Source organism: Varanus komodoensis, unplaced genomic scaffold (assembly GCF_004798865.1).
Source record: "Varanus komodoensis strain SLA01 unplaced genomic scaffold, ASM479886v1 scaffold30, whole genome shotgun sequence".
NCBI classification, from domain to species: Eukaryota; Metazoa; Chordata; class Lepidosauria; order Squamata; family Varanidae; genus Varanus; species Varanus komodoensis.
Window position 1 is genome coordinate 3,276,885 of NW_025335762.1, and position 25,987 is coordinate 3,302,871.

Genomic DNA, 25,987 nt, shown 5'->3' on the forward strand with positions numbered 1-25,987 from the left:
TCTGTCTTCCTGTTATGTTCACTTGCTGGATGCTTCCCTTTCTGCTTCTATCCTGCTTTCAAAAACAAAATAACAACCCCAAACTGGGGAATTGACCAGGCTGGACTTTTTTTTCCCCTTTAGCCAAGGAGAGAATAGATGGACTTGTTTTTTAAGATAGGGGAGCATTTGGTCAGGCACAATTCTTTTTCTTTCTTTCTCTTTTTCTTTCTTTCTTTTCTTTTCTTTTCTTTTCTTTTCTTTTCTCTTCTCTTCTCTTCTCTTCTCTTCTCTTCTTTTCTTTTCTTTTTTCTTTTCTTTTCTTTCCCTCCCTCCCTCCCTCCCTCCCTCCCTCCCTCCCTCCTTCTTAGATTTGTTTCCACTTTTTTTCTTACAGCAGAGTCAAAGCAGCTTACACATTTCTCCTCCTCCTCCGCTCAGTCTTATCCCCACAACAACCCTGTGAGGTAGGCTGGGGTGAGAGTGTGACAGGCCCACAGTTATGCAGTTGGCCCCATGGCTGAGCAGAGACTAGAACCCAGATTGCCTGAGTCCTGGTCCCATGCGCTTAACCACTACCTCGCACTGGCTCTCACATACAGGCAGGCTAAAATGGTGTGCTGCACCACATGACCCTGTTAAGGGTGTAGCCCACCTGTGCCTCTTCTAGGGGAGCATGGAGGCCATGTGCCACTGGGAATCTGTCCCATGAGTCAAGGTTTCTCGATGTGAACTTGAGCGAACTTGATGTGAATTTGGCACCAGCCAACTCTTGCTGTCCAGAACATTCTGTCGTAGAGTCCAGTTTCCCACCATTTCTCCACCTCTGCTGCTTATACCTGTCCTGGTAGTTCTGGACTGTTATTCATGGCAACAGTCACTAAAACAATCCCAAAACGCAGTTATATAGTTCCTGCCAACCCCCCATCCCCCGAGCCGGGTAAATTTAGACACAACGGACAGTGCCCTTCTTTCCCACCTGTTTTGATCATTCTGGACTTAAAAGACTTTATCGTGAATTCATGCCTCACCCATTCCAATTAGCAGAATGTTCTCAGATGCCTGAATTGCCTTTTTTTTTTTTTTTGCAACTTGAGACTTCGCTAAGTTGGATATACAGGAGAGTTTGCTAGACAATCCTATATAGGTTTACTCAAGCCAGGCATTGTTGCATGGAGGAGCTTGCCCCTTGTTTCAGTCCTATGCCCCCTTCCCTGGGAGTAAGCCCCACTGAATACCATAAGATGTTACTGGCCTTTGGACTCCGAGTTGTCCTTGCATCCTAAGCGACATTAGGGTTTGAATGGGTAACCTATAGGCAAAGGTGTATTAGATTGTCTGGGCTTGCCTTCCCCGGTTCAATGTGCAGCATCTCCAGGTACGTCTGGGAAAGATCTTTGCCTGAGACCTCAGAGCTGCTGCAGGTCCATGCGATTCATGGTGAGCTAGATCAATTGGTGTACTGGCTTAATATAAGGGAATCTGTTACCTTGGTGAAAGTACAGCACGGTCCGTGCACACTTCCTCATGACCGCATGTCTTTTCCTTGCTTGCAGATGTTACTTTTATATTGGACGATGGTGCTATCAGTGCCCATAAGCCCTTGCTTATCTCCAGTTGTGACTGGATGGCTGCTATGTTTGGGGGTCCATTTGTGGAGAGCTCAACCCAAGAGGTGAGGCGCCGTCCACTGTTTCTCTTCCAGCATCGCTCGCATCTCTGACGACGGGGCCCAGTTTTGCCTTCCTTGCTTCAGCTGCCTGAGCTGCTTTCAGCTGCTGAGCGGAGCTCCCCAGGAAGGTGGGGGCAGAGCTGCAGCATGAGAGGGAGGGAACATTTCGCTTTTGCACGGTACCTTTTACCATCCAGCGTCCCAAGGGAAGGACACAGAAGGCTGAGGTAGGGAAGGATTTTAGCACAAACTGCAGCGCAAAGCAGTTTGGAGATGAAAGATCCAGTGCACCCTATACAGTAATAGCATTTGGAATGGAGGTTGCATGTAAATTGCCTTGCCTTTTGTTGCAGCCACCGTAGAGACTATTTTTGGAAGGCTGTGGAAGAGGTGATGTGGTTAAAATTGGAAGGAGTCAGAGTGGGAGGGCTTCTGGCTTTAGCAAGGGCACCCCTGCATTTTCTCCCGTAACTGGAATGCTGGAAATGGGAGTGGGCTTTAAACATAGAGGGGTTGGTTGTACTCAAAGGCAATGGATTTGGGGTGTCATGAAGGACAGCAGAGTGCAAACTGGTGCAGTCTGGCCCATGGACAGCCTGTGCCGGAAGTCCTTTTGTGCAGGAGCTGCACAAGGTCTGAATACTGTGAACAGCACCCCATTCTAACGAGTACAGTGTGGAGTTCAGGACATGCATTCCGTCTTGAGCACCAAACTCAGTAATTCCACATGTTGGAAAGCTTTTTGCTCCTCTGAAACATTTGTGGGCTGCATTAGTGTAACTGCATCAGTGATGGGATTCCTCTTTAAGAGGATGGGATCCTCTTTATTAACACATCGTGTGCATTGGCAAGTGTGACCCTTATGGGGGCCAGGAATGTGCACAGAAAATAAGCATCCAAATAGGTATTTTGAAAGATGGGGCAGGGCTGCTCACAAACACTGCTGGTGTCCCAGCTGCAAAGCAACATGGTACATAATGGTGAGGACTAGGACTAAGGGGAATTGTCGCCCCAAACACCTGGAGAATCATGTTATTCACCTCTTTTGGAGAGGCAGCATGGTGGCCGATTTCAAAAGAGGTTGGTTTCCTGCACCTTTCATAGTTGTGCAGAAGATGGGAATTGGCCTGAATGTCTTTGTAGGACTTGGGCAACATCCCGTGATGCCCCTTTAACATATATTTTTAGGGAGGCTTTCGTATTCGACTCCATAGTTCCATCTGTGAGAGGGAGGCACTGGCTTACCCATGCCTAACTCTTCTGGGCTTGGGACCTGCTGCAGCTCTGGGTTCTGATAAATAATTCTTGCAGGGAATCCGTAAAAAGAATAGCAGCTATGTTACCACTGGGTAGAATAATAGTGGATTTATAGAAAGCATTGCTATATAATTGGCATTAAATATTACCCTGTCTTGAGCAGGCTGCAGAATTAACTCTTACTGTCTTCCTGTCCTGACTTTCACAGGTGGTGTTACCTTACACCAGCAAGAGCTGTATGCGAGCGGTACTTGAATACCTCTACACGGGCCAGTTTTGCTCCACATCAGAGCTGGATTACATGAAGCTCATTATTCTAGCTAACCGCTTGTGCTTGCCACATCTGGTTGCACTCACAGGTAATTTCAGGAAGCTGCAGACACTGGTGTGAGCAGCTAAAACATCTTTGCAGTCTGAGTCAAGAAGAGAACCATTATATTTCCTGGCTTTTAGGCAGAAATTACTGTGTTCCGATGCTTCTGCTGCCCTTCTGGAGCAATACAAACTTGGGAAGGGGCCATGCTTTGAGCTTTAGTGTAGGATCTAGGGAACCTTCCTGAGATAGCAGGTATGGGGCAAGAGACCATGTTTTGCCCAAACTATCGTTTTTAAACTTGCTTATGTAAAGACGGTTAGCATTGTATAATGATTAGAGTTGTTAGACTGGGCCTTAGGAGATACAGGTTCAAATCCCTACTTGGTCACGGAGCTTACTTCATGATGGGGATTATTGAGTTACCTGATAAGGTTGTCGCTGGGATATGACAGAAAGCAGCTGGATCCTGTACACTGCTTGGGGCTCCTTTGAGGATGGGAATAGAGTAATAAAATGATTACATAAATGAGGGGCAAGCTTTTGGCTGGCCGGTTTGTTTTGCTCCCGCAGCCGTGATGGCTGTTGTGGTCTTGCCAGCAGATGATGCACCTAAGTTGCTCTTCTGAACGCCCAGGCCTTGCGTGTGCTTGCTGCAGGAGGGGGACGACGGACGGACTCAACTTTAGGAAGCAGATGTGCAAAGGGATTCACTGCAAGGGGCGGCAGTGTGTGCAGAAGAGGTGGTGGGCTGGGTGAGAACGTTTCTCGATAGGCTTGCTTGTTCTGCTTGCAGTCATGTAAAGCAAACCAGGGACGCTTTTTCACCCAGCCCTCTCTCACGGACCAGAGTCTCTGAAAAATCAATTAAAGATTACATTCTTAAATGAAAGAAATGGCATACCAAACACCATGGAGCCCCCGACATGGCAAATTTAGCTATTTAGAGCTTTGTAGCCCCAGTGGAGCCTGAAGATGGGCAAATCTAGCCTTCAGACCATCTTGGTGCTCCCAAGTACTCCAGGCACCTTGTTGTGGGTAATTTTTGAAAAGTTCAAGGGGCAGTGGTTTCTGGGGGTCCGCTTGCTGCCTCTTGCATTTCCCTCTGCATTTCCCAGCTGACCAGAATCTTGCCATTGACTGCCCCTTGAATCTTCCGCGTGTGGGCCTGGCCTTACTTTGTGCAGTGGGGCAGGGGCTTTGTGGGAGGACCAGGCCCACATCCACTTTCAGATGTACCTTAGAAGCAGAAGCAGCCAGCCTTTTTTCCTTTCTGATTTCTTACCCAATCAGAGAACAGAAACGCTGAGTTTTATCGACCCTCTTAGCAAGACAGTCACACCGACAGTCTCTAACCTCTCTCTCCACGTGTGTCTAAAATATCAATAGTCATGTTATTTTTACACAGAGCAGTTCACGGTGTCTGGTCTGATGGAGGCGATTCAGATGTTTGTGGATATTGATGGGGACGTCCTCGTGTTCCTGGAGCTGGCTCAGGTAAAAAAACGGCTCAGTCTCGGGGAATTCTGCACTGCACACGGTTCCTTTGACACCTGCTTCTTTGAGTAAATCGCATCAGAGTTTTCTTTGGAGAGAGAGTTCCCTGTAACGTGTGGGCTGCCAGAGAGATCCTAAGGCAGCAGTGCTGGGAAGTCTGTGCTGGAGGAGGTGTTTGCTGGCCGAGGGAAATGCAGGGGGCATTGCTCCTACCTCTACTTCCAGTGCCTTGAATGACTGAATTTCCAGCTCTGTTCTCTGACAGAGCGAATGCCTCTGATGGCAGCCCTCTCAGGAGCCTAGGGCCGCCCCCTTAAGATGCTTTCTTACGTTTCTACTTTATAATAGGGTCATTCAGTGGGGGAGATCTTCCCTCTGCATATTCATGTGTGGCTTTCCTTTACTAGGACTTCCATAGGAAAAGGAATGGCAATAAAAGCTGCAACCAAGTCCAGCATTCTGGGCACACAGACCAGGTTCATGCAATTAAACAAGCCAAGTTTAATCCTTAGCATGTGTGGGACAGTTTGCCTGATTACCTGCCTGACTGTGGTCTATTGTGTAGTCTAAACCCAGGCTGAAGAGGGAGACAACTCTCCAATAACCCATGGCCTGTTCTAGGGTTATCAGAGGGTTGTTTCCCCCTCCAATGAGCTACACTGGCCAGGATCGGATAAGACAACCAGTCCCATACATGCTGAGGACGGAACAAGCCGCAGTGGCTTGTTTAACACTCGGGAATCATGTGAACTGGCCCACTGTGGAATGCAGTATTCCTGTTCATGTTCCCCAGCCCCTGGTGCACATTGGCACGCTGCCTTTGCTCGTGGAGGCAGCACACAGCCTTGGGGTCCAGCAGTCATTTGTGGCCTCTCCTCCATGTGTCCCACCTGTTTTTAAAGCCATCCAAATCGGTGGTCATTGTAATACTCCACGGAAGTGAATTAGAATTTCACTGGGAGCAGTTCATCCATCCTGAATCTGCCCCTGCACAGTCAGTTTTCCTGTCCTGTATTTGAGACAGCGAGGAGGATGCCTCCTTATCCACTTTCTTTATGGCCTGCTTCAGTTTTTGCACTTCCGCCATTCTCTCCGTACTTGCTCTCTTCCTAAGCTAAACCCTCCCTTTTTCATTCCTGTGCATGATCATTTTCTGACTCTACAGTTCATTATATACAGATTATTACAGTCTAGTTTGATATGGGGGCATCCTCTAGGGCTGCCCTCCAGAGGCGTCGAACGGGCGCTCCCATCATTCACAGCCAGCATGCAGTTCTTGCACTAATAGTGGTATTACGGCGGGCTTAGAGGTCATCCATATTCATTCGGGATTCCAACTTTTGATTTAAGGACAGATGCAGGTGAAATGTGGTGCCTCAGCTTTATGGAACTGCTGTGTTCAAAGCCTGTCATACAACTTCAATTCATAGTTGCTAGGGAAAACAACGGGCAACAAAGCAAGCCGCGTCCCACTTCGTCATTCCAGCCCACTGTATTCTATCTGGTCTGGCAGCGTCTGGTATCGGGTCGGGTGCTGCCCCAGGACCTTTTCTACTGAAGATGCCTGGGAACGTCTCCAGACCGAACAGGAGTGGTCATCCTCCTTGTACGGCAAATGGCACGGCTGCCCACGCTCAGAGGCAGAAATGTGCGCTAGCTAGGTGGACCTTCAGCTGGTTCCTGTGTCACAAGAACAGAAGCCATGTTGAATCGGACCAGAGGTCCATCCAGCCCAGCACTCTGTGTGCGCGCAGAGGCCAACCAGCTGCCGCAGGGCCCCTTGAGCAGCCTGGGTGCAAGGCCTCCCCCTGCCCAAGTTCCTCAGCAAGCGTTGCATGGAGGCAGCCGCCTCTGGTAACGAAGGCGGCACTTGGCCAGCAAGGCTAGTAGCCACTGAGAGCTTCCTCTATAAATGCCATCTCATGCAAGCACCTTCCCTTGTCCCTTTGGCCCATGCTCACCTCCCCGGCGGCTTCGGGGCCTTGAGGGGTCCTTGGACGTGCAGGGCGAGTTGGTTCTGTGCTGGGAATCACGGGGCTCTGTCTCTTTCTTCCCCTTCCAGTTCCATGGTGCCTACCAGCTGGCCGACTGGTGCCTCCATCACATCTGCACCAACTACAACAACATTTGCCGCAAGTTCCCGCGTGAGATGAAAGCCATGTCAGCAGGTCAGCACCATTTATATCACTTCGGAGTGTCCCTGGGCAGGAGCAGCAGGGCACAGATCTTCTGTACATAAAGAAGGGGATGCGTGTCCGTCAGTGCTGCAGTGCCAAAACCACGAAGCCTGGGCACGTGACGCTCGGCAGACAGACGAAGCTCCCGGCCCACATCAAGCTTAGTTAATGCAAATATGTTGGTGGGGTTGAAGTAACATCGCTAGGCGGCAGACTTTAACCCACAGAGCGCTTTGTGGTTAATACTGTTTGAAGCCAAGTGATGGGGTGGAATGCACCGCAGGGGTCTGTTGTACAGCTGTTCCCTCCCCTCTCCTGTGGGGTAGGAGTAATAGAGTGAGCACATTCCTGTGGGGTGGGGGGTGGAGTGGACTGTGGAAGGGGCTGTGCTGGGTGTACCTGCAGCCCTGCTATTACTTGGCTGGGGCTTCCACAGCCATTTACGTTGCTGTGCAGGTTTCACAGCATCCAACTAAGAGCTATTATTCCAACCCCCATGAAACTAAATGCATTTAGCTAATAATAAAGAAAAGCTGAAGTCTTCTCGCTATCTCTGCCCTTGATTACAGCTCTCTGTAGCCCTTGTCCAACATCCTTGTTGTTGTTGTCGCGAAGTCGTGTCCGACCCATCGCGACCCCATGGACAACATTCCTCCAGGCCTTCCTGTCCTCCATCATCCCCCAGAGTCCACTCAAGCTCACACCAACTGCTTCAGTGACTCCATCCAGCCACCTCATCCTGTGCTGCCCCTTCTTCTTTTGCCATCAATTGTTCCCAGCATTAGGCTCTTCTCCAGTGGGTCCTTCCTTCTCATTAGGTGGCCAAAGTATTTGAGTTTCATCTTCAGCGTCTGGCCTTCTAAAGAACAGTCAGGGCTGATCTCCTCTAAGATTGACTGGTTTGATCGCCTTGCGGTTCAAGGGACTCGCAGGAGTCTCCTCCAGCACCACAATTCAAAGGCCTTAATCCTTCGGCACTCAGCCTTCCTTATGGTCCAACTTTCACAGCCATACATTGCAACTGGTAAAACCATATCTTTGACCATACACACTTTTGTTGACAGGGTGATGTCTCTGCTTCTTAGCATGCTGTCTAGATTTGCCATAGCTTTCCTCCCCAGGCGCAAGTGTCTTTTAATTTCTTGGCTGCAGTCCCCGTCTGCGGTGATCTTGGAGCCCAGGAAAATAAAATCTGTCACTACCTTCATTTCTTCCCCATCTATTTGCCAGGAAGTGAGAGGACCGGATGCCATGATCTTAGTTTCATGTTGAGTTTCAAGCCAACTTTTGCGCTCTCCTCCTTCACCCACATCAAGAGGCTCTTTAGTTCCTCTTTACTTTCTGCCATTAGAGTAGTATCATCTGCATATCTGATATCTGAGGTGGTTGATGTTTCTCTTAATTCCAGCTTGTGATTCATCTAGCCCCGCCTTTCTCATGTGCTCTGTGTAGAAGTTAAATATGCAGGACGACAGTATACAGCCTTGCCGAACTCCTTTTCCAGTTTTTGAACCAATCATTGGTTCCATGTCCAGTTCTCCCTGTTGCTTCTTGACCCGCATATAGGTTTCTCAAGAGACAAATAAGATGGTCTGGTACTCCCATCTCTTCAAGAACTTGCCACAATTTGTTGTGATCCACACAATCAAAAGCTTTAGCATAGTCAATGAAGCAGAAGTAGATGTTTTTCTGGAACTCCCTAGCTTTCTCCATGATCCAGCGTATGTTGGCAATTTGATCTCTAGTTCCTCTCCCTCTTCGAAATCCTGCCTGTACTTCTAGTAGTTCTCGGTCCACATACTGCTGGAGCCTAGCTTGTAGGATTTTGAGCATCACTTTGCTAGCATGTGAAATGCGTGCAATGGTGCGGTAGTTTGAACATTCTTTGGCATTGCCCTTCTTTGGGATCGGAATGTAAACTGAACTTTTCCAGTCCTGTGGCCACTGCTGAGTTTTCCAACATCCTTAGAATAACCATTTGTCCTTAAAACCAATGGATCCTAGTCCTTTTAAGTAGACCCTGTGCCAAAAAAACCCAAAAAGAAAAAACCCTGAAAATGCGTGGCCACTTTCTGTAGAAAGCACACTAAAGGCCAGTCACCTTTTCTTCTACCCTAGGGATGGGGTGTGGGGGAGACCAAACCCCTTGAGAGCCAAACTCTAGTCCAGCAAAAGTCTCAGGGGAAGCTTTTTCTTCTTTTACTGCATTTGTATGCTAACCCATAACCGAAGGCTGTCTGGGTGGCTCACAGTGCAATATAAGTATATATAAAATACAGGCAGAAGTAAACAACCAACCAACCATAAAACAGAGTAAAATACAATATAATGCAACCATATAAATAGGAAACAGGAGAAAATATAACTAATAACAATATTCAGTAGAACAATAATAAAACAATTCTCTCAGTTGTTTTCCAGTGTAGAAAAAAAATCTCTTATTTTAGTGTACTAAGGTTTTTGTTTTTCTTTTCAAGATGGTATAAAATATTTAAGTGCTACGTATCTTCTATAAAATGCAGTTCTAGAAGCTCAGGGGCTCGTGTTTTAATTTCCCTGTTTCCCATCACTGTAGAGAACCAAGACTACTTTGAGAAGCATCGCTGGCCCCCAGTCTGGTACCTAAAGGAGGAGGATCACTATCAGAGAGCACGGAAAGAGCGCGAGAAAGAAGACTACCTCCACCAGAAACGGCAGCCGAAGAGGAGGTGGCTCTTCTGGAATGCCTCTTCTCCTTCTCAGTCACCTTCCTCATCAGTGGCCACTGCTTCATCTTCCTCCTCCTCCTCCTCCTCCGCTGTGGTTTGAGAGGTGTGCCTGCCCATACTCCAGTCTGTCTTGGAAAGAGGGTGCCGACCACCCCCGAGCCAGCTTCTGGTTCGACAGGCTTGGGAAGAGGGAAGTAGGTAGAGAGGAGACACCACCAGCTCAAACCCCCCGTGGAGAAAATGAGCATGAATATCCTGGGGAGGCTGGTGAGTCTGGACAGGTGGAGATCCAGAGCGGGAGCATTTACATCTCATCTGGAGCTCTGATGGGCCCGATCCTGCCCCGGCCTCAGCCCGTGCCCATGCACCACTGCCCAAGGGCACCCAGATGGCATGTCAAGCCAGGCAATTTCCTTGCCAGGGGCTTGCGCATCCAGCAGGACAAACCTCACGTTTACAGGAATGCAAGAGGTTTTTTATTTTTGGAAAAAAAAGAAACACACCAACCAAATCCGCTACAAGGAAAATGCAGCAGTTCTGCACACTTTTTAAATGAGGTTTTTTTTTCCCCTTTGCAAAAAGCAAAAAAGAAGGCAATGAGATGCCTCACATTGTCTGGTTCTCTGCACCATCACATTTCAAGCCGCTGTACATGCTATAAGCCCCAGGACTCCCCCCACCCCCCTGCTTGGCTCCTTTTGATGGCAAGGTGGCCACGGTTTTGTTGCACTTTCCACCTTGGCTCGCATCTCTAGGAAGTTTGCTTTACAGCAGGGCACGCATCCTGGCAACAGCAAACGGCTGCAAACCCTCCTCACGAAAGGCAGGCCCCTGTGAAGGAGGAGCAGGCCAACTGAAGCTCAGATCCTGGACTGGTACTGAAGTTCCACAGGAAAGGGCCCTCAGACAGACAAACCAGCGCTCCAAGGCTGGCAAGATGCTTTTGTTTCTCTTTTAAGACTTGATTTGTCAATAGCTTGCGACACAATCAGAACAACACGTTCAGAGGAATGAGTAGAGTGTCCGGTTCATCCTGGCACCCAAGACCGACCAAGAAACTTGTTTTTAATAAAACAAACCAATACACAACAACTTGGATTTTAAGTGTGGAAGGTTCTGTTATAAAAATGGTATTTTAAAAAAGATTGCTGTGGTCCTGGCTTTAATTTGGAAGGGGTGGGCAGCAACGTCAACGGAGAGCCACACAACTGGCTGAATAGTTCTCCTCGTAGGCCTCAGTGCTGCTGACTGTGGTCCACTTGTGTGCAGAGACTGGGTGAAAGCTGCACTTTGCTGCCCAGTATAGGATCTAACATTCCCCAACGGATCAGGTGAACCAGAAGAGTCACCTATAACTCCAAAGGCAACTTTAAAAAGATGTAACCTATTAGATGTTTTAGATCCTGTCTTCCTTCCATGCAGTTTTCCCAGGTGGCTTGGGAAGGGTGTTAATTCAATGGTCAAACACGCATACTGCATTCTTAAATCCAAGATACGATTATGAACTATTTCCAGGCAGGAAAGCAAAAGCTCCTGCCCAAAGCCCTGGAGAGTCACTGCCCGTTAGTGGCTGGATTCACACATCATGGCAAGGAACCCTGTGCCACTTATTGCATGCAGATTCTTGCTGGTCAGTTGGCTGAGTGGTTCCCACAAAAGCAGAATTTCTGTACTCGACATTCCTGCTTTCGCCATGTAGCCTGGCATCCCCCACAAGTGAACTCTTCCTTAATGCAACTGTTCCCTTTGGGCCCCCATGGCCTTGTGTGCCGAGGCTTTGAGGTGGGCGCTCCCTCGTCCGCACCCACAATATACCTGCACGACAGATCTGCTTTTGCTGTCAAAGCACTGGTATAACAGCTTTTGGATGACCATTCCCACCCTGAGCCTACTCTGCTTTAGATGAGCTGAAAGCTTGCAAACAGTGCATAACAAAGGGGTGGACGAATCGCGAACCAAGTGATGCGGTTTGTTGGAGTGGTGCTCACAGCTCTCACCTTCATAACCTTATGCACCGTTAACAGCCTCACAATTCACAGAATTGTGGGCTATTACCATGGGCAACTTGGGAAAAGCATCAAGGCCAAACGTGCTTTTTACTTTCTGTTGGCTTATCAGTCATTTCCTTTTCTCAGCAATCTTAGGACAGTGAATACGACATAACTGCAGCCTATTGTTTGGTCAAGCATCCTTTGACTGGATGGCGGCTTATACATTTTGACAGTTCAGCTCATCTTTTCCCCTTCTTTTGTATAGGAATGAGGAGTGCTGCATTTTGCACAACTGCCTTTTCACCTATTGCACCTCTTTGTAGAGAACTACAACTCCCATCATTGCAGGATGGGATGTGGGAAGTCAACAGCTGGAGGGTCACAGGCTTTCCAACCCTGCTGTAAAAAGTTAGCACCTCCAAAAGGCATGGCGGATACAGAAAAACAAATCCAAGAGGAATGAGACTTGTTTCTGCAGAGAATCGCTACTCACAAGCATAGTTTGCTAGTGGCAGCCTAGCTCTGACGAATGGTTATACATTTTATTGTATATATAACCAAAAGAGCTTTATTATCACAAGTAATTCACGAAATAAAACATACACAGACATATACATTAAATGCCATAAATAAGAGTCCTATCCATCAAATGCAATGCATGTGAAGCTTGACAGAAAGATTAACTAATTCCTTATGCCTGCCTGTAATTTCTGGGAAACTAGCAAATTAGACTTCCAGATAGGTCTCACATTTGATTATGTAAGTGTATTCAATAAATGGTAACCACACAGTCTCAAAAGCAGCATTCATTGGCCTCATAACCTGTCCTAATCATTTTTCCATTATGCAGCCCTCCATACCAAATTATATCATTCATTCAAATCCATAAATTTTAAACTCTGACATTACTTTCCTAGCAATTCATAAAAGATGTGAAATTTATCTTTTACATTCCTTGTTTCATATTTATATTCTTTTCAACAAATACATTCAACAGGGCCAGTTCAGAATCAATAGGTACATCTACTTTTAGAATCAGAGTAATCGGGCTGGCGCTGTCCTATGTTTTTTGGCGCCAGGTCAAGACCTCTTTATTCACCCAATATTTTAATCTTTAAAAGATTTTAATTCTGTTTTACTTCAGTTGTGGGTTTATTAGTTTTATTATTGTTTGGGGTATTTATGATCTTTTATATTGTTGTATTTATTGAATTTGTTTGTAAGCTGTCCAGAGACACAGAGTGATTGGACGAGTTAGAAATATCCCACATAATAGATTAATAAATAAATAAACTGCAGCCCAGAATTTATGAATCTCATCACATTCCCACCACATGTGCTGGGAGATGCCAATCACTTGGCATCCACCCCAGCACACAGGGAAGGAACCAGACTTAATAAATGCCAATTTTCAAGGGTCGGATACCAACCATCTATTATCTTCAGAGATGTTTCTCTGGTATTAGATAAGGTAGGTTTACTCCCCAGTCAAGGACTGTAGACTTCCTGACCCAAATTTCAAACACAGAGCATATGAACCTCTTCACAGTCCAATATTGAGATTTAAATTTAGCAACTGTCAGAGAGACTCCATCCATTGTAACTTTCTCTAGAGACACCCATTATCTGTTGGGACTTTCTGAGACAAAAGAAATCAAACGCTGCAATTGACAGGCCTCATAATAAAGTAAGAGATTATGAATACTTCATCCTCCCAAAATTGTCGACTTATATACCAACATTTTCTTCACTTGTGGTTTACCATTAAATATGAACATATGGTTGTCAACCCTGCCATTGAAATTATAAATGGCAATGTTCTAAATAAAAAGAATAAGGGAAAACTATAGTTTTCACTGCTATCAGATCCATAATAAATTGTGTCATTTTTTCCATCTATGTACATCCTCTGAAATCAATTTCCAGACCCCATTATAATCCACAATGTATAACTTACTCAAATTCTTGGTGATCGATACACTTAAATATCGACATTTAGAATAGCTGACTGTTATCTCTAAGCATTTTACCACTTCAGAGTGTTCCTTTGGAGGTACATTAAAAAATAATACTTCTAATTTTCTGGAATTGCCTTGCGGCACAGCCAGCTTCTGAAATTTAATAATTCTGATTTCAAACTCTGTAACCTCCTAGCTGGTTGAGTGCTAGTAATTGTTGTATCATTGGCATATAACCGAGGTTTATACTCTTTCCCCACCACCTGCAGCCCTGGAATTTGGGGTTCTAACCAAGTATGATTGCTAATGGTTCTGCCACCAGGGCAAGCAAGCAGGGTAAAGAGGACAGCCCTGTTTTGTTCCAGGCCAAAAAGTAATATACTTTGGATCCATATTATTTGTTTTCCATTTGGCCCAACTATCCGAATACATTTGTTTGATTAGATGAATTTTTCATGCCAAATCTGGATTAAACCAATAAAAAACACCCATTCCACACAGTCAGAAGCTTTAAATATACTAAGAAAAAAACTGCCAAGAGTTATTAATTTCACTGCTATGTATAACATTTAGCAGTTTGCAGATGGAATCCATAATCTGTCAGTGAGGAACAAACCAGCCTGAGTTACAAGTATATGCATATCACAGCTGTAAAAGATCTTGTAATCCACATTCAATAGTGCAAATGGCCTTTAAGATTCAACCAATGTGAAATCTTCAAAGGGTTTTGGAATAGTTACTATTTTATAATACTTCCAAGTCTAAGGAATAGGATCTTCATGAAAAACATCATTAAATAGATTGACCATATGAGAAGATACTAAATCCCTGAAATACTTATAAAAAGGGCAGAGAACCATCTGCTCCAGGTACCTTACTGGATTTCAGCTTTCTCCCCCATCTTAACCCTAGCATTTGGCATTTCTACCTGAAGTAGACAAATTGTGTGAGATGCCAAGACCAAATATTCTGTATCTGCAAGGAAAGATTAAGAAGTATAGATATGAATCAAAACACCTGAACTCCTCAAAAATTTGGGAACGTAACAGGAGTTCCTCGTTCTGTCTTGTAAACAGTGTATCCTTGCCTTCTTGTTGTTTCTTAAATGCTTAGCATTTAAATCTTGAGTCCCATTCTCCATACCCATTACATTTTTGTTACAGATAAATTAATTAAAAGCTTATTTAACTCAACAGCCTCTAATTCTTTCCCCTTTGGCTGTGATCATTTGTACATGAAGAACCCCAAGAGCAAGTTCTTCATCCTGTCTTGTAAACAGTGTATCCTTGCCTTCTTGTTGTTTCTTAAATGCTTAGCATTTAAATCTTGAGTCCCATTCTCCATACCCATTACATTTTTGTTACAGATAAATTAATTAAAAGCTTATTTAACTCAACAGCCTCTAATTCTTTCCCCTTTGGCTGTGATCATTTGTACATGAAGAACCCCAAGAGCAAGTTCTTCATCCTGTAACTGTTGATGTTCAAGAAGCGCTGACCAGAAAGACACTGAATTTGCCACTGTGGGCACTGGACTCGAGACGGGTCATTCCTTGCTGCCAAAACTTTGCAGACTTAAGGTGTAGGGAAGTTCCACAGGAAACCCTTACACAGATGTACTGTTTTGAGTTCCTGACCATATAGATGACTACTAGAACAACTTCAAGTACAGGTAAGCAGCCAAACTAAACATTGCATTACTATGATGGATCATATGGACACACATATTCAAGTTCTATACAAACTAAAAAAATATAAATAAATCTAATTGTATTTGACAAAAATGCTACATACACTTTTGTGCAAGATCTGTCCATCCCACACATCAGTGCTAAGTAATGCTATGGGGTAAATAGGAGGCAGGAAACTTTCTCTCCCCATATTATGGGGACCCAGAATATGGTTGTTAAATCTTGGGTTGTTACATGTGACCCAGGATTATGGGTTTTTAAGCCACAAACAACCCAGGAAGAGAGCATGTGGTTTGTTGTTCGAATGTGAACACTGGACGGTTTTAACTCTGGGTTGTCACTGTATGCGCACAGATCCATGGGTTGTTTCACCAGGCAGCAGTAGCGGACATGTGACAGATCGAAACCACAGCTGCTCTAAATGTCAGTAGTACAGTGCTACAAAGGCCTGTGCAACAGTCAGCGACTGAACACAACAACCTGCGCTTTGTGCAACTGTTTGGCAGACAAACCACAGGTCAAGTATGGGTAAACCCGTCCAATTTCTTCACAGCTGTTTTTCAAAAGAAAATTCCCGAGTACCTCCAAAGTGCATAAAGTACAGTCTGTTCTAAAAAGAATGGTAGTTTGCGTATAAGAAGGGCTGAGGACAGGCTGTGGTTCCTAAGGATGGCGAAGAACAGGCAGGAGGTATTTCAGTGCAAAGTACTATTCCTCAGTGCTTAGCTTCCATTTAATTGCAACACAGAAGTGAGATGAAGTTTTAACCCACACAGCCATAGGAACCAGAAACGGGCTTGTTCAGCAGAAATCGGAGTTGTTCGATGACATTCTGCAATTGAGCGGGCAGCAGCTTATCTGCGAATAGCAAACTTCAATGCAGAATAAGGCAGTTTTGCAAATCTAAGCAATTTTCCTAAAGAAATTAGCATTCTGCACCCCCCAAAAAGAACCACGCACAGACCTGATCATAGAAAGGCAAATCCCAGTCCAACTTCAAGCTATAGGATTGTTCTTACTGTCCAAATAATTTTTCACACTTCTACAGCAGCAGTTCATAGGCCATAACTTTATAGTCTGCTGCAGGGAATCATTTTATATAAGGCAAACTATGATACAAAACTATTATACAAAAGATTAAAAAGAAAAAGATTAAAAAGAAAAAAAAGGGGCTGCAGCCAGAAGAGATTTTAGCAGCCTCAAGAATCTTCTTTTTGCTAGTACCAACCAACTGAAATGGCTCTGTTTGGCAGGATTTTTAACCAAGCAGCTACTTCAGAAGAGGAAGGCATTTTTTAAAGCAGCTCTAGATATAGCTAGTATGATGTAGCTTGCAAACCAAGTGAAGTAACTGGTATCCCTGAGACTGCCAACATCCAGGCACTAGGAAAAGCCACCAGAGGACACTTCTTCCCCTTATGTCCTGAAAGGTGTAGCAAGTCGTACACATTTCTAACCGAGGAGGTATCACAGTGGTCTTTGGACTCCTCAAGTTATTTTCCATTAAAAAAAAAATTAGTGGGACTCACAGGATTTGTTTAAAAGCGAACAGTATGTGGGTTTAAGAATAAACCAGCATTCCTCCACATACCTGTCCCTCTGTCTGCCCCACATAACACCACAGCAGACCAACACTGTAGCTTTCACAAGCAGCCATGCAGGAGAAGTCACGCTTCTTCACAGACATACAGGCCCTGGTCGATGAGCATCCGTCTCACGCGCTCCTCCACTCCCCGGTGTTCGATGTCACACAGTGCCTGCAGCAACACGTCGAGGGTGGCTTTCCTCCCGTTCTTGTCCAGCCACAGCTGCAGCATCTGGAAATGCTGCTCATTTACATGGCTTTCACTCATTGCCACGGTGTGAATCTCATTTGATGTCAGGCCCAGTGCCCGCATGTACCTGCGCCACTGCATTACGGGCACCTCCTTCACGAAGATCTCAAGGGAAAGACTCAGTGCTAGGAGGAGATAAAAGACAAAAGGCTGCGTGGCTGCAAAGGCTGGGAAGAATGGCAGAATGCGAGGGCACTGGTTGCCGAATCTGCTTTCTGAAGGAAAAGGAGACAGAAGCCTCGGTTGCTAGCCCTTATGGCAGTTATAAAGATGCACGCCTGAGTTCAGGGCTGAAGCGTAATAAATCTCAGGCACCAAACCACAGGGCTGAGTAAAACTGTCAGTAAGTCACAGCTTCCACAGGGCTTTATGTAACCGTATGCTTGTCACGCGAAAGGGCCAAAACCAGGAGAGCAATACAATTTAACAACTGCAGATTGAGCATGAAAGCAAGAAAATTTGACTTGAAATTAAGCCAGCAGATGCCGGCTAGATCTGCTGAGAACTGCGATCCAACACTCTCTGGAAGGGGCATGCAGTCCCCCCCACTGGTTTACTGCCACATGCACAAGATTAAGCATGATGTGTGTTTGTACACTCTCTCCCTTCCTGCACAGCCAGGAGGACAACTTTGCAACTCTTGGCTTGTTATTGCATACAAGTGACAGACTGTGACTCATTTCAACGCCAGGTTAGTTTTTAGCAAGCGAGCTTCATGACCCAGGCCCTTCTCAGCCTGCCCTTCCAGATTTTTAGGACTTCAACTGCCATCAGCCCCAGTCACCATGGCCAATGACCAGGAGTGCTGGAACATGTAGTGCTAAACATCTGAAGGTCACTGGGCTGGGAAAGTGGCTCAGAACTGACTGGCTCTGAAATGGGGAAGGGATCGTTAAAGAAAACCCGCTCCAGCCCTCTGATGTTCTGGTCAATGGGTACAACATGGAGCCAACATATACAGCCAAGAGCGGGGGAGCGGGGGGGGCGGAAGGGTTCGAGGTTGACACATAGGAGTGCAAGGTCCCTTACCAGCAGTTGGATCCCTCCCATTTGCAGGAATCAGGTTCCGCTTTGATTCTGCAGCAACTACCTGCATTGGGTGAGAACAGAGGCAAGCCACATGGGACACTAAGACAACCGTTGGGGGAACCAGGGCAGTCAGCAGAAGGTCCAGCTGACCAGTAGCTCTAAAAGGAACCTTCAGCAGTCCCAGCACATGCCTACCAACTTGTCTGCAGTCTAAACAGCATTGTCTGCACCAGCCTCCTTTGTTGAGGCAGTTAAGGTGGGCTAGGGGAAGGTGGAGTGGCCCTGTTGGGGGCCTCAAAAAGCTGGAGCAGGGCCCCGGGTGGGTTAGAGTTGGGCTTTGGGCTGGAGGTTCCAGACCCCTCCTCTAGGGACTCTCGCTATGATGTTCGCCCAGTTACCTCTTCTGACGGAGAAGGCACTTGAAGAGGTAGCGTTTCAGTCATGCTGGAGCTGGTATGACTCTGCTGGGACCCCGGATCAACGTGTGCATTCAACATGTTGTCATGCTCTTCCTGTTGCCTTTGACTGCAATTCCTCCGCAAGCACTGGACAGTCTTGTAATACAAAACATGAGGCCACATTAGCAACCTGCATCCTCTTTACACTTGGGTACCCCTTCTGTGAGCTTTACAACACTCTGGTCCATCAAAAGCAAGTCTCCCTGCACTAAAAAGAATTCATGCCCAACTAGATGTATATACAATTACATTCTGAGCTATTCAAGGTAATCCCCTCGTTGCAGAAGAAATCACTTTACAAGTACGAAAGGATAACTTTTAAGAAATGGAAGAGTCCAACTTGATGAGGCGCTTCCAGCCCACACGGCCCGGGCTCTGAATCAGCCCCGGACGGTCTGTAGTTGCTCCTTTAGCCCAAGTGCAACAAATCACAAAACTATGTTTCATGAGATGTTCCACTGTAAATGGACTGCAGACAGTTCCCCTAGGAGTGCCTGATTCTCTCCAAGATGTTGAAGTTCTGCCATATTGCAGTTCAGCTCAAAAAACCCAACCTCTTACTGTTCCAACGGGCATGTTCTTCCTGGCGTTTGTCTAGCCAGGCGAGGAAAGAGGCCTGCTTGCTTTGTTATCTTAGTACCAAAAGTGAAATACAAAAACAAACCGCTCCCCCAGGAGCAGGCAACCTGATTTTTAATAATGCAATATTGTAACGCTACAGGTGCAGGGTTTTATTTCAGGATTGCAAAATAAGAAACCACAGCTCAGGGACTGGGCACACGCTCTGCCTGCAAAAGGCCTCCAATTCAATTCTGAGCATCTCTAAGTGGGGATGGAAAAGACGCTTGTCTGAAAACTTGGGAGGCACACCACCAGTCTGTGCAAAGCCCCATCATGTCCTGCAGATTATTTGGCTGTCTGTTTCACTCAACCCCACCGCCCCGCATGGCCAATAATCACGAATGACGGGAATTGTAGTCTGAAGGTGCAACAGAGCGAGCTTGAGGGCTCACACACCACATAAGGCAGTTTTCTATGCAATGTCTTTATGAACGTCCACGTTTTGTTGGCAAGGGAAGCCATTCACCTACTACCCTTGAAGACAGCAGGTCTCACCTTCACGCGCCACATGCGTGCCGCGGTCCCCGTTTGGTTGCCTGCGAGAGGAAAAACAGGTATGATCAGCACCGCTCAGCCCGAAAGCTCCAGAAGGTGCCTCTCCACAAACAGCCTCCCGGGCGGGTAGATGTCATATGAAGGAAACCAGGGATCCAGAACCTCTTTGACCTGAAGGTGGAATTCCATTCTGGAGACTCTTCTGGAGCCAGGTTCCACAGGCGGGCGGGGCAGAAGGGGGCAAGCCTAAACGCACCAAGGCATTTTAGTTTAAAGCTCTTTCCATCAGTTTAGGAGAGATGTTTCAATCTCCTAGAATGAGCTGGAAAAAGCAGAAATGTCAGAAAGTTTTGTTTGGACATGCCGCTGCATGGTATATCCCCATAAGCCTCCAAAATAAGGTTTGCATGCTCCATTCTCCCAAGGAGAGGGGGCTGTAACCTGTAATTTTAACACCATCCTGGCTACAACGCTTCCCTGCATCATTAGCAATGTCAAACAGGGAAACACACTGTTCTCACCTCCACGACTGCAACTCCATCGGCCTTTGCATTTGTAGATGACCACACACAAGACCACCAATACGGCCACCACAGAACAGGACAAAATCCAAGGAAGGGCACCTCAAGAGGACATAAACAGCAACCAGGTAAGATGTAGAAAATGGTCCTTAGCATTTCATCCCCACACCTGCCACTCATTCTGCTCAAAAGAGCAAAATTGGGTAATTGTTTCTTCTTTGTAATAACCGTGAACTCAAGGATTCCCTCTTAAGCAAGCCAAGCTGCACCCTCCAAGCACAAGTGGAGATGTCTCCTTGCGCCTCCAAGGTTTCCAACGTTTGCCAAGGTACAAAATCCTTAGTGGGCGAAAAACCCCTTTTTGGGGGATGTGAAGAAAACAGCCCATTGGAGACTGAGCAGGCTCAGTGGGGGCATGGAGTGTTGGCCGCCTGGTGTGCATGTCTGTGGGGGCGGGGGGGCAGAAAAACAGGGAAGTGGGAAAATGGAGTGCCCTGGAAAAGGGCATGGCTGGCCAATTAACTTGGTCCCCTGATCAGGTGCTTTCCAGGCTGCAAAACCGTGCTGCAGGCCCTGCTAGTTTTGATTGAAAATCCATCACACACCCATATACACACGTACATACCCACATTTGTAGCTGTCGCAGGAGTCGGTGAGGTTGGCAGAGGGACGCATTTTATGTTATTTGTAGGGGTGCAGGGCTGCTCCATCTTTTCCCCATTCGGACAACTAGGAGTCAAGACAAGGAAACCAGTGTGGGTGAAACTAGATTTCCCACAAGAGCACTTTTAGAAATTGAAAGAAGATTCAGAGTAAGTATGTCTGCGTATCAGGTATGGCTCTGGACACAAATCTACCCAAGTTTTTCAAATTCCATCATCAATCTTGGGCTGCCTTGCTCAGGTTTCTTCTTGTTTATTGCTTTGTCAGAACAGGGAAAGCACAGAGTTCAGTACATGTAATATGTATAAAGTGTGAAAATTTGCATTTTCCCATTCTGCTGTTAACCCATCGGGATTTCACCTGGTGAGAAGTACCTCAATTAAATAATCCACAGAGGCTCAGTGTTCAGGAAACTGTACCTAATTTTCCTTCCTATGAAACACCCTCTTTGCTTTCTAGGGATTGCACTGTCTCAGAGCACAGAAGGGAAAAACCAGCAAAGTCTTGAATATTCTCTCCTGTGTAAAGCTTCCTGCCATTAACAGCAAAGAAGGATGCTAGTCAAGCCTTTACCTTGAAATGCTACTGTGAGAGAGTGAAGAACATTTAAACACACAACTCCCTGAAGGTGTCCTGAACAGGTACAGCTCTAAGAAATGTTATCACATGCTTTTTTCTGAATGTCTAATTCAGCTCTTCAATTCTGCTGCTTGGTAGGTCAGGAGAGAGAAAGATCAATAGGCATTCACTTGACTATAGCGGAACCATAAATCTCATTTTGTGGATTTCTGATATGGGGGGGGGGAAGCTCTCGATACTATGAACAGAAGAAAATGCCAAGGACAATGCCAAGGCAACTGGAAGCCAAAAGGAAAAGGGGGAGAAAAGGATACAGAGATTTAAAATAACACCAGGAGTGGACAATGTTTTAATGGAGGATGCGATGGCCATTTTGGTATTACTAGCCAAAGACCCTGGCTTAACAGGTGCTGCTGAAGGCTGGTGTTCACAGTCCATTCACTCTCCCCTTCATGAGAGTGAATGGACTAGGAAAAGACATCTTAGCACAATATCCAAACCCAGGATTAAGTGCAGCCAAACAAGCCAATATGTATAACCAAACAAACCTGGGTTAAATCTGGTTTATAAATCCTGTCTTGTTTGAGAAGATATAAGCATAAACCTGGATTCCAATGTCATGCAAAGTGATCCCCATCCTGGTTTCTTTACCTGCTTGCACTGAAGCGACAGCAAACAGATTCTGCAACCAGCATACGGATCATACACACTGTGATTTGTTATGCCAAAATTTGTTGGTTTAGCCTTAAGTGTGAAAGCAACCAGTATGCCCAATGCATTTCAGTGCCTCCTCCTCCTTCACCAAGATTTCTTTTTCACAATTCTTGTCAGAACAGATGGCCTTTTCATTTGCAGCATCATTTCTGATGGATGTGCCTACTTTTCTTGGCTTCTAGCTCCCACGCTGTCCGTTTGCATTTTACAAAAGTTATTTTATTTGCAGAGCAAAGTCTGATATGTACCATCTGACTCTACTAAAAGTAAGAGTGAAGTCAAATCCCTCAGCAGTGATTAAGGTGCACAAGTCCATTTGGCGCATCTGCTTCCATCTCCCCAAGACCTTGGCCTCTTTATCTCCCATTACTCTCTTTTGACACATAGCTCTTAAGCCAGAGCTGGAAAAGCTGTAGCCCAATATTTTGCTGGACTATAACTCCCATCAGCCCCAGCCAACAGTTAATGATGATGGAAACTGCAGCCATTAAGCTCTAGAAGGCTACAGGTTCCCACGCTTGCCAGAAACCTCAACTTCATTCCCCATTCCTAGTTTAATCTGACCCAAAATGTGGAACGACACACCTGGGAGGCATTTTAAATCAGCCTTCCCAGATGTTTTGGACTTCAGCCCTCACCAGCCCCAGCCTGCATGTGGTCAGGGGTCAGAAAAGCTGGGAGTTGTAATCCAAAATATGTGGGTGGTACCAGGCTGGGGAAGGCTGTTCTAAGTTCTGCAAGCTCCTCCCAAAATTTTGGTAGCAGAACACAGAATACCAGATCACTGTGAAAGCCTAAGCAGCGGCAGGCAATGCTGACCTGGGTGTACATCTATGGCACGTCTCACAAGGCAAGCGGGGAACGCAGTAGGTACCATTCTTACACCGACACTCTGTGTCACTGGTTTGGGTACACGGCTGGATCTCCACTTCATCTGGAAAGACAACAGAAGTCAAATATGCAGAATCTTCAGTCGTTCTTGGAGTCATAGTCCAAGTTTTTTTCTCTTGGAAAAAACCTGTAAAACATGCCCAAAATGCAGCCATGTTGGTGCTTGAGCACAGGGCCATGGGGCCTCTGTCAGCTGCATGGCCCAATTCCATCTTGGAAACACTCCTGGGGGACCACATTTGGCTGAGGGCAGTGGGGAGGCCAACGTGCCAAAGATGGCAGGATGCCTTCACTCTCTTAATGCCAGGAAGGAAGCCGCGAGAAGAGCATCCCAACCTTTCAGAATGGGGGAAACCCTCCAGAATCAAGAAACTGGCCATGGGGCTGCCATAGAGCTAAATGATGGAGGTGTTGTTATTTGCAAGCTTCCATTTCACAGGCACAAATAACCTGTCTGGGAGGTGATACCAACTATGGGACTTTGCTTCCTGTGAATCTCAGCATTTCTTTTAAAAATAAGAAATAATCTTTAGCAACAGGTATGCACTTCCCAGGCTACCATAAACCCCCTCCACAAGTTTTAACCAACTTCGTTTTGTTTTCTGCAGGTTGGAGCTCCCAGGGGTGGGGAACAGCGGGCTGCTTCAACTGTGGCTCGGAATGCAATTCCCATCAGCCCTGTGCAGTACAGCACGTGGTGAAAGACAATGCAGTCCAGCAGTGAATCTGCCCCACACTTTCCAAATGATTCAGACTGTTTGTTTCCATCCTCTGCAGAAATGATGCGAGCGTGCAGGGTGGATATGTGCCTCTTTCACGGGAAGCGGGCGGAGAAGTTTCAAGAGGGCCACTGTCCATCCAAAGGGCTGCACAATCCAATTCTCTTCTAAAGAACTGCTACCAATTAACAGTTAAGATCTGGGCTGCAGGCAGGCACATGGCTGACCTGGCCAGGGCCCTCCACAACCTATGGAGACGTACCAAATTCTATCATGATGACGACAGTAACAACAAGAAGTTGTGTTGGTAACCATGCAGTTTGCGGTCTCCTTTTCCCCCCACCATCCTTCACATTCCTTACCCAAGTCTCTGCAAATCTTACAGGGAAGACATTTGTCCAACTGATTCATATATTTGAAATATGTATCCCGATCACAGGGTTGGCACTGCGAGGCAGTTTCTGGGATTGTGCAGTGAGTGACAATGCGATTACCTGCAAGAAAGAATGAAAGCCCTTCCGGTGTTAGGGAAAATGAGCCTTCTGGTTTGTATTTTGAAGGTCTGTAAAACAGAAGTAACCGCAAGGAGAGGAAGAGAAGCTGGCAGGCACCAAGGGAAGTGTCTCCAGGACCCGAAAGCCTCATGTCAGAGACGGCAGGGGCTGGACAGAGAGACAGAATCAACGTGCCCCCATGAACACTGCCACATGCAAGCGTACCTGCACCCCCTCCCCCGTGTTCCCCATGCCTTCTGCTTCCTGCCTGCCCCCCAAAGCCCAGCTCAGCAGCATTAAAACCCTAACTAGGAAGCAGGTCAGCTAAGGGCCTTCTGTTGCCCTTTCTGCTTCTGATATACTGACTTCCTGCGTCCTCATCAGGACTTCAGCACACTCAGGTAAGCTCAAGGATAGAGAAAGCAAAAAGGCTGGGAAGAAAATGGCACCCAGCAGAGAAAACAAAGATAGGGGGCTAAAGAAAAGTGAGCATCTGGAAAGGAGCATCTGGAAAGACGGGACCTTCCCAAAATTTTAGTCCTCATAGCCACTTGGGCTGTTGGTGCCTGAAGAGTGTCCACAGGCCAAAAAATAATTAATCATGAAATAACTGGGGGGAGGGGACCATACAGGCACATTCTTGGGAAGCGATTTGTGACCTTGAAAATGCTGACCACGTCATGCAGCGTTGCATGGCCAACACACAGAGAAATAATCGGCAAACACAAGGGTTGGGCCAAACCCCATCAAAACGCTTCCCTCTAGAATTCATGCACTTCCACTCCTGGTCCTGCAAAGTGAGCCAGACCAAGAGGCAGTCCACAAACACTCATGGACCCAGGCTGTGCAACCGGCGACATTCCCAGCTGCCGTTCCCAGTGGCCAACCCTACGGATGCTGCCCATGGCGATGGCGGGTGTGGGGGAATGGTGCTGCTCGCGTGGCGCATGGGGCTCAATTCCCGGCAAGCGCCCTGTGAACTTCGGGGACACTCTCCAGAAGTTCAGACTCTGGGCTGCTGCAAAGGGGACCAGAGCCCGTGAAGCCAAACCCAGGGAATCTGGTGTGGGATGAAAGGGATTCCTCACTCAACCCAGCTTGACTCAAAGAGCAGCAGCCTAGACAGAGAATGCTAAAAGCGAACTGGATCTGAGGACACCGTACCTGGATGGCATTTCTTGCAACGGTACCCATTATAGGAATAGAAGTCGCTCTCATTATTTTGCAGGGCTGCAGGAGCAGAGCTGTTCTGATCCTGTGGTGGAAGCAGACTTGCTGCCGTGGCGTCATGCTGAGGGCAAAGACGAGAGACAAGGGAATCTTTTTAGCTTGCGGCACCTCTGTCAGAGGCCCACATGCTCAAGTGGCAACATCTCATGACCAGGGCTGCCAATCCCATAACCGATCCTGTGCGCCTTCTTTTTCTAGATGCACTTTTGCTCAGAATACAAAGGAGAGCTTTCCCTGGTGCCACTGAGACTACAGTTCCCATCCTCACCAGCCAGCACATCACAGTCATGCTGACAGAAGAGGACAGGGAACTGTAACCATAACACGTGGTCCCTGGCTGTGCAGAGCTGTTCTAGAAGCAGGTGGCCAAAAAGGTACATCTCCAGATGTTTCTGGACTTCAACTCCCTCAAGTCCCTGCCAACCTGACCAATGGCCAACATTGCTGGGATCTGAAGTCCAAAGACTCCAGTTAACTGTTTTCTGTACTCTAGAAT

General features: G+C 46.6%; 2 protein-coding genes across 7 annotated transcripts in view; one reads left to right on the forward strand and one right to left on the reverse strand.

The window, feature by feature from the left end:
- The window catches only part of RHOBTB2 (Rho related BTB domain containing 2), a 60,648-nt gene extending 50,772 nt beyond the window's left edge, over positions 1-9,876 (forward strand). For all 3 annotated transcript variants that reach the window (XM_044437309.1, XM_044437310.1, XM_044437311.1), the window contains 5 exons: positions 1,536-1,654; positions 3,117-3,267; positions 4,630-4,718; positions 6,781-6,886; positions 9,471-9,876. In XM_044437309.1, coding sequence (XP_044293244.1) covers positions 1,536-1,654; positions 3,117-3,267; positions 4,630-4,718; positions 6,781-6,886; positions 9,471-9,703 — 698 coding nt within the window. In that variant the 3' untranslated portion in view covers positions 9,704-9,876. The remainder of the gene's footprint in view (positions 1-1,535; positions 1,655-3,116; positions 3,268-4,629; positions 4,719-6,780; positions 6,887-9,470) is intronic.
- LOC123026999 (tumor necrosis factor receptor superfamily member 10A-like) overlaps positions 3,002-25,987 on the reverse strand; it is a 37,407-nt gene continuing 14,421 nt past the window's right edge. Inside the window, exons 2-12 of one of the 4 annotated variants that reach the window (XR_006415434.1) lie at positions 25,426-25,552; positions 24,130-24,261; positions 22,977-23,091; positions 20,827-20,930; positions 20,202-20,303; positions 19,681-19,721; positions 18,505-18,660; positions 18,107-18,167; positions 16,834-17,202; positions 6,680-6,947; positions 3,002-4,076 (exon numbers count right to left, since the gene is read on the reverse strand). Coding sequence is in view for 1 of the 4 variants with exons in the window: in XM_044437312.1 (XP_044293247.1) it covers positions 16,910-17,202; positions 18,107-18,167; positions 18,505-18,660; positions 19,681-19,721; positions 20,202-20,303; positions 20,827-20,930; positions 22,977-23,091; positions 24,130-24,261; positions 25,426-25,552 (1,131 nt within the window). In the remaining 3 variants the exon portion in view is untranslated. Of the gene's footprint in view, positions 4,077-6,679; positions 6,948-8,769; positions 8,916-15,418; positions 17,203-18,106; positions 18,168-18,504; positions 18,661-19,680; positions 19,722-20,201; positions 20,304-20,826; positions 20,931-22,976; positions 23,092-24,129; positions 24,262-25,425; positions 25,553-25,987 lie in introns of those variants that run through there. The other 3 variants (XR_006415436.1, XR_006415435.1, XM_044437312.1) reach the window with 3 other exon arrangements.